The 13,553-nt window shown below is 39.8% G+C and overlaps 1 protein-coding gene across 1 annotated transcript; it reads right to left on the reverse strand.

The window, feature by feature from the left end:
* Positions 1 to 4,668: 4,668 nt before the first annotated feature.
* LOC115585366 (galactose-specific lectin nattectin-like) lies at positions 4,669 to 8,885 on the reverse strand. The gene is made up of 6 exons (XM_030423686.1): positions 8,778 to 8,885; positions 8,504 to 8,537; positions 6,398 to 6,474; positions 6,099 to 6,227; positions 5,114 to 5,225; positions 4,669 to 4,922 (listed from the first exon to the last, which is right to left on the reverse strand). Exons 1-6 carry the CDS (start codon positions 8,832 to 8,834, stop codon positions 4,858 to 4,860), a joined length of 474 nt encoding a protein of 157 aa, XP_030279546.1. The 5' UTR covers positions 8,835 to 8,885; the 3' UTR covers positions 4,669 to 4,857.
* Positions 8,886 to 13,553: the final 4,668 nt, after the last annotated feature.

Below are 13,553 nucleotides of genomic sequence, written 5' to 3' on the forward strand. Positions count from 1 at the left end.
CCGTTGATGAAACATGATGAGAATCCTCCACTGAGGTTCAAGACCAGAACTGACACTACTAACCCAACAGGGACTGTTTTCAGACTGGACAGTCAGAAGATGTAGCCAAGATCTCTGCTGTTACATCTTAAACACACCCCCAGACAGACTCATGATATGTTTGTTTTAGACTTGTTATCAGGTACATCTTTTTCCTGGTATAGTTGGTGTGTTAATAGCCAAACGGTAGTCCTGCATGAGCAGACCTAGCACCTGTTTTGTTTGACTATATTTAAGTTTTTCATGCTCTCATTCATATGATGTGTTTGCAGAAGCATGCAGTCTACTGCAACAACGATAGTTAAGGTTAGTTCAGCCAGCTGGACTACAGGCTCAAACATGGCAATGTAACAAACAGTGATGAAATGATTTTATTCAGTTACAATGTTCACTGTAAAAAAAAACTTTTCTCTAGATGCATGTTTGGATGATTCTACATAACCACAGCAGATGCTATGATGACAAGCCACAAGAATGACATGTGAGAGTAATCTTATGCCCATGCTGGTGATTGTGAACCCAACATCTTATGATCACCTCGAGGGAATTTCCTCAAATTTGGCAGAAACGTCCAGTTGGACCCAAGGATGAACTGATTTGACTTTGGTGGTCAAATGTCTTTGTGATGTCACAAAACAGGTTTCTAACAATTACACTTAAAAATGCAAGTTTTGAAAAGATTTCCCATAAATGTCTTGGTTACACCTCTGACATCCCCACCTAACCAGAGAAAATGTACCTCAAAGTTTTCACAGTTTTCAGACTGAACATGCCTGAGACAGATTGAGGTGCCAGGACACTCATTAAGGGGCCGTCCACACGGGCGAAAATGATCTTTTTTTCCTCTGTCTTCCTCGTCATGGTTTTAAAAAAAACGCTGCAGTTCATTTTCCAGGCCTCTAGGTGGCGCTTGACATTCAACAAAACGGAGAAGAAGACACGGAGCATGCGCATAAAGCTTGCGCGCTGTAAACAAACTGTTTGGAGAAACCGAACACAACAAGAAGAAGATGAAAATGGCTAGTGCAAGGAAACCAGAATCGTTAGTGTGGACCATTAATGAGGTCGAACTGCTGCTGCGACTCGCACTCAACTACAAGGAGAGTAAGTTGCAAGAAAGGCTCAATATCTTCTGCGGCACGAACATGAGCATGTAGTCCGCCATTGTTGTTGTTGTTGTTGTTATTGACGTCGCGGGGTGGGGCGATCACGTCATCGTTTTGGAAAGTATGCGGATTCGCCGTCCACATGAAAACGGGAGGGCTGCGTTTTCGGATTTCTCCACCCTGAGACCCGTTTACAAAAAAGTGAATTTTCAGGCGCTGCGTTTTCAGGATCCGTATGGACGGTCGGCCAAAACGATGCAATACGTGTGCGTTTTCGAAAAAAAACGTTGTCTGGACGGGGCCTAAATTCCACTCAGAAGAGGTTTAGTCATGAACGCCACCTAGTGCTAAAATTCTGTATTACTAGTCTGGTTTGGAATTTGGCTTAATGTCAAATTTCTACATTGGGCCAACCCTCCGTAGGATGGGCAACATAACCAGGCTCAGCAGCCTCTACAGACATCATGACACAGGTGAAAAGACCAAAGAGGACAATGTCTGAGGAGAGAAAGAGAGTAACCAAGCAAGAGACACGAGTCTCAGACCGGCTTTAAATCATTTGCACAGCTTCGCTGAATAAAATCCCATTTCAGAAGATAATCAGCTGTCAGCACGTTAAAAGCAGATGTTATGTTCGATGGTTCAGGTTACGTTAGCTTGACATGCTGTTACTGTTCTGAGTTGTGTGTGGTGCATGTGAATACTTTGACTGCAGCATGGGAAAAAACATACATGTTAACTTCAAAACACAAGTTTTTCGAGACATAGCATTGTTACTACATGCTGACTGTTGCTTGTAGTTAGTACGTAAAGTAACATTTCAAGGTTTCCTCTACATGTAATTGATTGTGGCGCACCACCACGGCAAAATAAAAGCCGCCACACCTTCAGAATAATGTTGTTTTTTTAACCTTGTTTTTATGTTGTTTTATGTTTATATTAATGTAAATTATTGTATGAAATGTGATTTTGGCACAAAACATGGTGTTTTTCGTGAAATGTGACGCTACGCTGCAAATAGCCTACCCTTATTTTGAAAAACCAACACCGGAGTCACCACCAGCCTGTCTAGCTGCTGCGCGCGAAAGACGAAGACAGTAGAGACAACAGTCCGACGTGGAGGGAGAGAAAAGGGTGAAAGAAAGGTACTTAATCTAGGTTATATATTTTTATATATATACAGTTTTGTTCAAACCAGTGAAAACGACCCTAATGTATAGATGGATTAGGCTACAGAAAAAACCTGATAAATGTGTTATTGATTGGTTAATACAGGATACGCATTATTTCTACCATTATTTCAGAGAGATTCTTATTTTTATTTTATTTTTGTACCATTGACACTTGTTAAAGAGAGATTACTTTAGGCCTAATAAAGCATGTCGAGTCTTTGGTTATACAGTAGAGAGATATATTATTTTTTTGTAGATTAATTTTTAACTGTAAAACTTAATTTTCTATTGATAGAGGAAACCCGTTACGTTTCAGTTTTGAACAGCACGACATAACGTTAGCTTAGGTAATGCCCAGGAAATTTTCTGCCATGACTCTTTTCTGGTTACATTTTCAGATCAGTATATTAAACTATTTTCAAAAGAAGAGAAAGTTTCCACAGGAAGAGAGTCAGGTAACCTTACATAAAGGAGAGGCTCAATGTTCTTGACTTATTGTCGTGATGTTATTCCCTCAAGTCAATAGAAATGATAATGATGTGTACCAAGATAAGTGTAATATTTAAATATTCCTAACATTACCTGCGTGGTATTGGTGATGTGAACGAAATTAACACTTCCCAATATTATATTAGATAAGAGCACAGGCAGAAGTAGTGCAGAAGGTGAGTGGAGGAGAGGAAAGAGGAGAGGCAGAGAAGGAGTTGAGGTATTCAGTATAGACTAGTTTAGTTATTTAACTTATATCTTTAATTTGTTGTTGTTGTGTTTGTTGTTTTGGCCTAGTGATACTGCAAGATCCTATTTTCATTTATTATTTTCAAGTCATGTACCGGAAACCCTATAGTAAATAATGTATTTAGAAAAACATTCAGTTTGAAATAGTCATAATTTCACATTTCAAAATTCCTGTTGCCGTCGTCGTTGTCGTCACCACCCCTCTTCCACTCGGGCAGACCTCCCCCCACGGTTTAAAAAAATCCTGGAGGAAACCCTGCATTTCTTCTGTGAAACTGTTACAATCACCTGGTATTTGTGTTCATGACTACTTTATGATTCCTGAGATACTTCATCAACAGTACTTCTTATTCCGCTACATTTGTCTGGCAGCTGAGTTGCTTTTCAGGTTACATATTACATTATACATCATATTATTATAAATTACATCGCCTTCCTGTCCAGTAAAAAACATGCATGTACAGATGTGTTGATTTTGTATATTTGTGATAAACTGAGGACTGAAGTGATCCTTTATGTGTCCAGAAAATTCTCCTCTTATGAAGCCAAAAGAACTCTTTAAAAACCCTGTAGATGAGCTGAAATTTGCATCATCAAGATGAAAACAGGCCTTTTCTGACTTTTTTCAGATGTATGTGGTTCTCACAAGACAGGATCATAAACTGTTACATGTATGTTGGTGGATTATTATTTGCACTGCACTGCATTAGGCCCAATTTCATATACAATTATTGTGTTTATGAAATTATGTGTTTTTATGATAGGGGTGATATTCTTATCAGGTTATCTCCTTTCAACGAGCCCAAAACCATGGTTCAACAACTTTTAATCAACTTTGGGCTGGACAGGGATAGACGTTTTAAGATAATATTACATACATTTCCAGGAATGGTAACAGCCTAAGTGGATTTTAATGATGATGTTGTAAACAGTACGTTTTGGATCCAGGACTAACGGTCAACGTTCTTCATGAACCAGAGAATGGGGGTGTGGTTAGTGGTCATAAATGAGTTATTACCATCATGCCGGACTGCCCCAATGGCTGGTCAACATCGCTAGCATGGATTAGCAACAGCATCGATATTGGCATGGAAAAGCAGCGTGAACATTAGCAGGGATAGTGTTAGCTGTCACTCAAACTGAAGTTGTTGGAATGATGTATGACTCATAGATTCTACTATAGTCATATGGCATTAGTCCATATTAACAACAGCTTAAATTAAGGGACCTTGAGCACAGAATTATGTTATTTGTCTACAAATATTTGCCTCATCAACACTGCCAAGAAAGGACACAGAAATAAAAATATCAAAATACTTCAACTTAAAAATACTTGTTACATCACTGCTGTGAGTTTTCTGTCATAGTGTGTCTGTCATCACTTCTCTGACAGCAAGTGTGACAGTCTGGTCACAACTGCACACACACGCATGCACACGCACACACACACACACACACATACACACACACAGACACAAACAGACACACACACAATTAAAGAAACGTATTATGCTTAAAGAATATTTTTATTTCAGTGTATTTTTGTTTTTTGTATTGACTGTGACTGAAATGAAAGACAGTGAATATATGACAGTAAATGAGGAAAAAATAAAAAATGTTAAATCATAGTTTAATGAGGCAATTTCCTATGCTGCCATTTACTGATTTGGTGGATTTTGATTTAAAGCATTAAATGAAAATGAAATCATCAGAGAAAGTTTGTGATCAAAGACAAAGTAACGTCGTCATGGTGGAAGTGGCATCATCTCGGTACACATGAGGGCAGATGGAGGACGGAGGCATCAACGTCTCCTCCGACAAACAGAAGGCAACTTGGCATCACAATTTATATCATTCCAAACATTCCCTGTAAAAAGGAAAAGAGTCGCTGAGTACAAGAGCACACATGTCTTTGCAGTTTATAACTTGTCAAACTGATCAGAGTGAATTTAAATATTGTGCTTGTTCCACAGACACATTGAGAACAACATGAACACATTTTTTTTGTTTCCTCTCAATTAAAAATACCATTAGGAAGTTTAGAAATAATACTCTTACCTCTGGAGTACATGTGGGTACAATGTTCTTTACCACGGAAGTTGTCAGGCCTCTTGCGAGCCCAGCGAGTGAAGGTTAACCTCGACCCATCAGTCCACAGCCACTTCCCCTCCTAGAAGAGAAAGCTGATTGCTGAACAGCTGCATTGATTGCAGGCAGTGTTGGGGAGACTTAAGCTATGTAGTTCAACTACATGTAGTTGAACTACAATTTGTGGTTACTTGCTGGTAGTTAAACTACATTCATATTTTGTGCTGCATCAAGTATTTCATTACTTTTTGGGTCATTTTTTGTAGTTTAACTACTCAATTTACAAACTACAATTTTGGACAATAACATGAAATGTTTTTTTATATAAAAAAAGACCTATATAATAAAACATTTTTATTTTTCTTAAAAAAAAAAAGGCATGAAACATGTCATGAAATGCTAAGCCAACGCTGCCTCTGATTGGCTCGCCCTGGCAGCACTCAAATGCTTCACAGAGTGGGTGGATCTTTGTGCCAAGGAAGGCAGTACTCATATGACACACGCACGATACACACTACCCCCGATGCGCCCCGAATGCACCAGCTTAACCATGGCCATTTTGAGCATGTACACGTTGGATATAGATGCATCTACAGACACGACCTAGGTGTTCACATGTGAGCTCTGCAAGCTGAAAACAACAAAATTATTGACTTTTTCCTCTCGAGTTGAGAGGCATATTTCTGCTGGCAGGTGAATTATATTTTGTTTCATATACACTATATGTTGATTTATTTAATGCTGAGTTAAATGAGTATAATGAGTAGTTGCTAAAGCTACATTTTTTAGCAGTAGTTTTACAAACTACATTTCTCCAGGGGTAGAAATGTAGTTTGTTCAAACTACTGCCTGGCTGAACTACATGTAGTTTTACAAGTTACACTTGCAAAGTTTCCCCAACACTGATTGCAGGTTACAGATTTGTCTGTAGTCTACAAGCGTAAAAATGTCTCACCTGAATTGCATCAAACAGCCCAATCCAGGCCAATTTTGTAGAGGCTTTTCCGAGCATTCTCCCGATGGTGCGTTGTTCCCTGGAGCTGTGGATTGAGGCCAGGTTCCCACCACGACGAATGCAGTTTTGCTGATGGAGGAGACGGTGGGAGAAAACAGAGATACTAAGTCAATATGGAACACCTGTGAGCATGTACACAGAGAAGATAAGAAAGAGGACAGACAGACAAATGGGTTCTGAAAAGCTAAAACTTGATCATCGACTACCTGAAGGCCAATAAAGAAAGATTAACTACTCACCTCTGCATCAGCCAACGTCAGTTTTCTGGTTTCAACGAAGAAACACCTGCTACACCGAGACCAACGACGATGAAAGGCTGCACCACAGTTTTCATGTTAGACAAACAGGATAAGGCTCAAATCTGAGTCAGAAGTTTTACATCATATTCATTGGGGTTGGCAAGCCACTACAGGTGAATTACCTAAATAGCTTAACTAATAGACATCACCATGAAACTTCCCCAGTTGATCACTTACATCAAAGTTGAAATATGTAAGAATCTTTGTTTTTAAACCATTCAAATATTAACTAAAATTATTACCAGAATGTGAAATGATGTTGACATTATGTCAACTATGTCTATGTATTCTGTAAGAGACATCTACAGAAGTTAGCATGCAAAGCAGCTAGCACTGGGCCTGAAAACATAAACTCTTTCTCCCAGCAATCTAAATCTCCTGTGCAAGTGCTGCAAACACTAACATTCCCCCGGTTGTCTGGCTAGCTTCACTGCTAACTTAGCTAACACGGTAACAGTGGCTACAGTCATGGATGTAACAGAATACAGTTAGCAGCAGTTAGCAGTAACTCTGCTTAGAGGCTGTCTGTATTTGTTTTGTGTATTAATTAAACAGGTAAACAATTCTTACATATTGCAAGACTATTATTTCAGAGTTTTCAGAAATTGTGGGCTTAGATATGCAAATAATAAAACTATTGTAGAACTTCAGATATAAATGATGACACTTTGGGTAAATGGGTGTAATTGTTGAACTAATAAATATCACAATAAAACACATTTTTCTGAGACCATATCACCAATTAGGATCTATCTATTAAACATGCAATAATTTCCATTTAAATGTCTAGAACAGAAATCAGGACTAAACAGACATATAAATGTGTATTTTAGTTGTTTTAGTCTGAAAGAAGACATGTTATGGATTAATGTATGGATATATGATGGCTTCTCCTGTAGTGTCTCCCCTTTAAAAGAAATAAACTTTAACACTCTCCCACTAGGGCTGCACGATATATCATTTGAGCATCCCCATCGTGATGTACGTGTGTGCAATAGTCACATCGCAGAGCCTGCGATGTAGGACGCAAATGAACTCATCTAATTTCAAGGGTACCTGACACACACTGCATGCACAGCGATCCACCAATCACATTAGTTCTTAATCAGTGTGCCGAAGCAGACCATGTCCCTGCACATGGAGTGAGTCGCTGGTAACAACATTGAAAAATTAGCAACGAACAAGAGAAAATCGCGAAAACAAAGACTTGGTGCCAAAGGAAAAGCAACTTCTTATCTGGAATTATTTCGGCTACAAGAAGGATGATGATGACCAAACACGTGTTCTGTGTCAACAATGCCTTGCATCTGTTGCCACAACGAGAGGTAACACAACTAATTTGTTTGACCATTTACATTGGTACCACACAGCAAAGTCCTGCACAGGTCTTATTTTGAAAACCCGCCTGTACACACCATAATTAAAACTGCATCCGACCCGTTTTCCTACAGTAGAATAAATTACATTTCGCACCCGAGCCGACCCGCTATAAATTGTTACCGACGCCCGACCCGCACCCGAAGGAAAATTAGACGTACGTAATTTTTATAAATTAAAGTAAGCCAGCTGGGGAATGGAAGTTCTGGGAGGGCGCAAGCACGCATGAATGAGCTCATATGAAATATAAATGCTTATCATTTTGAAATGCAGCATAACATAAAGTGCTATTCAGGTCATCTGATGAAAACTCCTGGATATTTTCATGTTGCAATATATATTGCAGGGCTAAAAAAAATTGCAATGTCAGTTTTTTCCAATATCGTGCAGCCCTACCTCCCATCATCAGAATAACTGATGCACAAGATGCTGTAATCACTTGGGCTCACCTCAAATAATTTGTGTCAGTAGTTTATATAAACAGTCTGGTGACATTGTATAATGTTATCGCTCCATCCCAGAGTGACAACAGCATTTTTTGCATTGATCAGAGTAGGTGGTGACGTGTTGGTGGACTGCTCTGTGTAATGACTCGAGCAAACCAGATGACGTAATGTGTTTGGGATAGACTTTTGTCACTGGACAGAGTTGAAAGTTGCAGCTACTTACGTTTGTGACGGCCCAAACGTCCCAAAAAAAACCCCTGTGAACATGAACAAGACATTCATTAAATGAGCTCAGAAGGTGTTTGTTATGGTTAAATTAAGAAGCAGAAGTAGACGAAGAATTATTACTAATTATTATTGTGAAGAAAAAAGGGACATTAAGTGAGAATGTCATACTGCTGAGGATGAAATAATAATTTCAGAAAAGCAGAAAGGGTTTAATGAAGGTCTAATAAAACAAACGATTTAAAAACTCTGCAAGATGCATCATCACTTACGTCCAACGGTCCAACAGCCAAACAGAGGAGCACAATGAGAGGAAGAGCTGACGCCATCTCTAGAAAGTTATATTAAAGAAGTTAGGTTGTTCAGATATCACCTGACAATCAAAATTACAATAACTTATAGGTACTGTTTATATACTTCAGTTTGTTAAAGTACTCTCATTAAACCTCTGGTTCAACAGTTTACAATATCAACATGTTAAAGGAAAACTGTGTAGTTTCGATGAAAAAAATCAGAAGAGAAAAATCTACCTAAACAAACTTAATAATCAAACTCTTTTGTTTTCATGATTACAAACACAATTTGTACTGTTTTACTTTGTTTAAATGTGGCAGACCCTGCCACCTTTCTAGTTTTACAAACGGTGTTCTGGGACCTTATTTTCCTCCGAGAACATCTTGTTTATCCACTTGTGGAAAAAAAATCAATATTCCTGAGATTGTTTCATTACTTCATCAATATAACTTTCCTTTAACATTTTTATATATTATTTCATACATTTAAAAAAAGTACCACAGGGTTTTTATTTTGGTATAATTTTATATTCTTATACATAGAAAAATAACTGTATACAGCGAAAAACACATACAAATTCAAATTCTTAAGTTTATTCTTGAGCAAAACATTTAGTCATATGTATGATGCAAAACTTTTTTTTTAAACTCTTCTTTAAAACTTGTCAGTATAAACTGTGTATACTTATGTAGTTTTGTTAGGTTTATCTCTGATAAGTGCATGAAAAATAAAGTTACTTTTAGTAAAACACACTCAAATAAACTTCTTTCTTGGAAGGGAAGGTAGCACTGTAAACAACTGCAACCTAGAAAGAGATTGCCTCAGTAAGTGGACACATTATCACCCGCACCAAATCATCTGACCACATCACCCCTATTCTCATCCAACTTCACTGGCTCCCTGTACAATACCGCATCCACTACAAAAACCTCCTCCTCACATACAAAGCTCTCCACCATCTAGCCCCCACCTACCTCTGCAACCTCCTCCACGAATACAGCCCCTCTCGCACCCTCCGCTCAACCTCTGCTGGACTGCTAACCATCCCCACACCACGCCTCAGTACCATAGGTGCCCGAGCCTTCAGCTGCTCGGCACCCAGACTATGGAACCCTCTCCCCCCACACATAAGACAGTCAGACTCCATCACAACATTCAAATCCAAACTCAAAACCCACCTGTTCAAACTGGCATACTCACTCTGACTGGTCACTGTGCACTACACTTTTCTTTTCCTTTTTTATATCAATGTTTGTTTTTAATATTCTGTGATATTATGTGGTGATATTACTCTGTGATTTTATGCTTTTATCCTATGTAAGGTGACCTTGGGTGACTTGAAAGGCGCCATCAAACAAATAAAATGTATTATTATTATTATTATTACAATGCAATCAGATGATATATTTAGTTTTTCTACGATTAACTGTAAATCAGCACTGGGTAATTGTCCTTTTCTAAAAGTCTTTTCTGTGCAGCTGGTGCTGTGATGAAAGACAAAGTTAAAACCTTACCGTGTTATGATGATCAGATACAAGTTGCTCGTGCAGTAGCAGGTTGAAGGATGTCTTGGCAAAGAGAACGCAGCCTTTATATACTTTTCTGGGCGCTTGTTTCTTTAACTTGTTTGTCATCTATTGACCACAAGACTGTCTGTTTTTTTAGTTCATATCTTTTTACATATTGCTACAGCCTTCAGTAAATGTGTTCCTTACACAATTATATAAAAACATTCTGGTTACTTAAGACATCAGCTCCACTGTCGCAGTACACCTTCCACAGTTTGACATAGGGGTGTTTCATATGAAATGTGATTCTAGTATCAATAAATACTGCAGAAAATAAATAAAGGTGCCTCCTCAAGGACAACCTGTTGCCTATTTCTGGTAATACAATCTTCACAAACTATTACCGCCTTGCGTTTGAAGTTCAGTAGCAGTGTTGACCTTAATGATTCCACGGAATAACTTCCAGTCAGACACATGCCGCCTACACTTGGAGATCATTTTTACAGAGGACTACAGAGGACTACAGAGGACTGACAGAGCGCTTCACCACATGGTGCAACAACAATCATCTGAAAATCAAGATCAAATGTGTCATTTTTTTGGGGCTTTTTTTTCGGAGGTTGACGAGCGTTCGCCCCCCCCCCCGGACAGACGGTGCGCCGCTACACTAAAAATTTCTGGGGAGAACCCTGCACGGTGAATATTGTAACTCAATACAATTGTTTAAGCGCTGTTTGTTACATTGCCATGTATGAGCCTGTAATCTAGCTGGCTGAACTAACCTTAATTATCATTATTTCACTAGAACGCACGCTTCTGCAAACACATGATTTGAATGAGCTATTGACACACCCACTATACCAGGAAAAATGTGCCTGAAAACAAATCTAAAACAAACATATCATGAGTGTTCGATCATGGGTTCATTCCAAGCAGCCAAAGCTGTTGGCATACTGTCCTCCCTTATCTCTTAAAGCCATATTAAATCTTCAGTATGTTGAACACAATGTAATAGAGGTCGACCGATAGGAATCGGCGGAACTTTGCTCCGATAGTGGCCGACGGCTGCAGCCTTTTTCCACAGCGCCATACACTGCTTCTTCCCTGCCCGGCTCTCTGTCTCTCTGATCACTGAGGGGCGGGGCTGCTCTTCACACACAGAGAGCATGGGAGAGAGAGTGTGCAGCGGCAGCAGAGAGAGGAGAGAAGTGACCCAGGTGGAGAGGGCGACACACGTTATTGTAAGTGGAATAAAACATTCACAAGTTGAAAGTCAACAAACATAACGTCCTTTGTTCAACGTGCATCACATTTCAGCTTAAACAGCGACATTTCCACCGGCACGTTTAACACGACCACAGTGCTTGTTAAGCTAACAGCTTGTTAAGAACATGCTAAAATGAATTCTGTCTGTGTGTAGTCTGTTCATCTTAGTTTGCCATGAATCTTAAAATTTGGCAATTTCTTTTAAACTTTAGCTCACAAATCACAGTTCAAATCCCTTCACTATACGCCTTGTTTAACCAGTGTTATTTTGTGATTATTATTTTTTATAGCACCACTCACAGAATGTGAAGGATCACTTAATTTTTCCTGATTTATGTATTTATTTAGGTTTTTATTTTTCAACCTCTACAATGTAATGATACTGAAGCATTCAGCCGAGAGGAGTTTAAGTCACTTCTTTTCTTATGTTTGTGTGTGGACATGTGCAGATAGTATGTATATAAATAAATATATGTGAAAGCATATGGATACTTCATATGCAGTGTTTCCCACACATTCATTTATTTGTGGCGGCCCGCCACGAAAGAATTACGTCCGCCACAAATAGATTTTTCGGCTTTTGACTCGCTCGACCGCTCATAAAAGCAATGGGACTCTGTCTGTGAATGTAACTTGTAGTTACAATTCCGGTGCAGTAGGTGGCGGTACCCTACTATGCATTGTAACTCCGCCAATAGCACTTAATTCACCTGGTGGGCCAGAAGAAGAAGAAGACGACGACGACGACGACGACGACGACGACGAAGAAGTCGAAGTGAAGGAAGAACGGACCGACCGGATCAAAATACGAGGGTAAGACGTCTTGGCAAACAAGTTCAAAAGTGGTCCGAACAACTCTAACTCGTCATGTTATATTAGCATGTGTCTGTATTTATAGCTGGAAGCTCAACATGTCAAAGATACATTAACTCACGCTGTAGTGTTAACGTTAGCCAACAGCCGCTAACCGTGGTCTCAACACGTTGCTCACACTAGCCCCTTTCACACTGCCGTTTGCATGCAGGGATCCTGCGCCAATTCTCCGCACCCTCCTCTGTGTGAAAGTTTCAGATGCGGAGAGGGGGGAAATTTCGCTGCGGCTCTGATCCGCCTCTGGAGGTAGTATCAGGGCCGCATTATTGGTGAGCCGTCCCAGTGTGAACGGATAATCTGGAGGCGCGGAGCGAGGGCGTGGCGGTCTGACAGTCTGATAACTACACAGGTCTTTCACTCAACTAAATGCAGAGAAATGTCCCACAAAGCAACGTTACAGGACCGAACAAAAGTAACGTAGTAACTGTAACTGTCTTTGGCAACTTATATGAGGGAAAAAAATATCACAGATGTACGTGGAGAAGCGTATGTCCTGCCGACTCTTCGTCACATTTCTGTCCGAAAAACAGCGTCTGTCACCGGCAAACAACTTTAACTCATCGAGTGTTTGTGATAAAAATAAATCACCGCGACCGTCAGCCCTCCTGACCGAGACTTCAGGGAACTTTCCCCCAGAAAACAGCCTCCGTCCCCGCGAGTGACGGAGTCAGACAGTGTCCAGTTTACTGATGGTGATTATGTATAATTATGTAATTCGTCACTTTCCAGGATGTTTGGTGGGTCAGGATCTCATTCACAACAGATTATAACAGCATCCATATGATAATAAACCGTCCGCGGGTTTGGATTAACAGGGGGAACACCTGGGGAGACACCCACGTCATCAACATGACGTATACCGTCACGCCTCTTTAGGAGCCGCAGCGCCGGCTTTCTGTATGAATCACACACGTGAAGGCGGAGAGGCTTCGCTCTGTGTGAATCAACATCGGCGGAGAATTGCCGAACCACCGCTCCGGAGATAATGCGGAGAGGCTGTGTAAAAAGGGCTAGTGCCGCTTAAGGTTAGACGGCACTGTACATAGAGCGGTTCTGCTCGTTAGTAATACACACATATATATATATACACATATATACATATATATA

This window comes from Sparus aurata, chromosome 7 (assembly GCF_900880675.1).
Source record: "Sparus aurata chromosome 7, fSpaAur1.1, whole genome shotgun sequence".
NCBI classification, from domain to species: Eukaryota; Metazoa; Chordata; class Actinopteri; order Spariformes; family Sparidae; genus Sparus; species Sparus aurata.

Coding starts and splice junctions, on each gene's coding strand:
- LOC115585366 (XM_030423686.1), bottom strand. CDS start 8,834: ATGGCGTCAGCTCTTCCTCTCATTGTGCTCCTCTGTTTGGCTGTTGGA. Junction 6,475..8,503: donor ACGTTTGGGCCGTCACAAAC/GTAAGTAGCTGC, acceptor ACTGTGGTGCAG/CCTTTCATCGTCGTTGGTCT. Junction 4,923..5,113: donor TACCCACATGTACTCCAGAG/GTAAGAGTATTA, acceptor TCCTTTTTACAG/GGAATGTTTGGAATGATATA.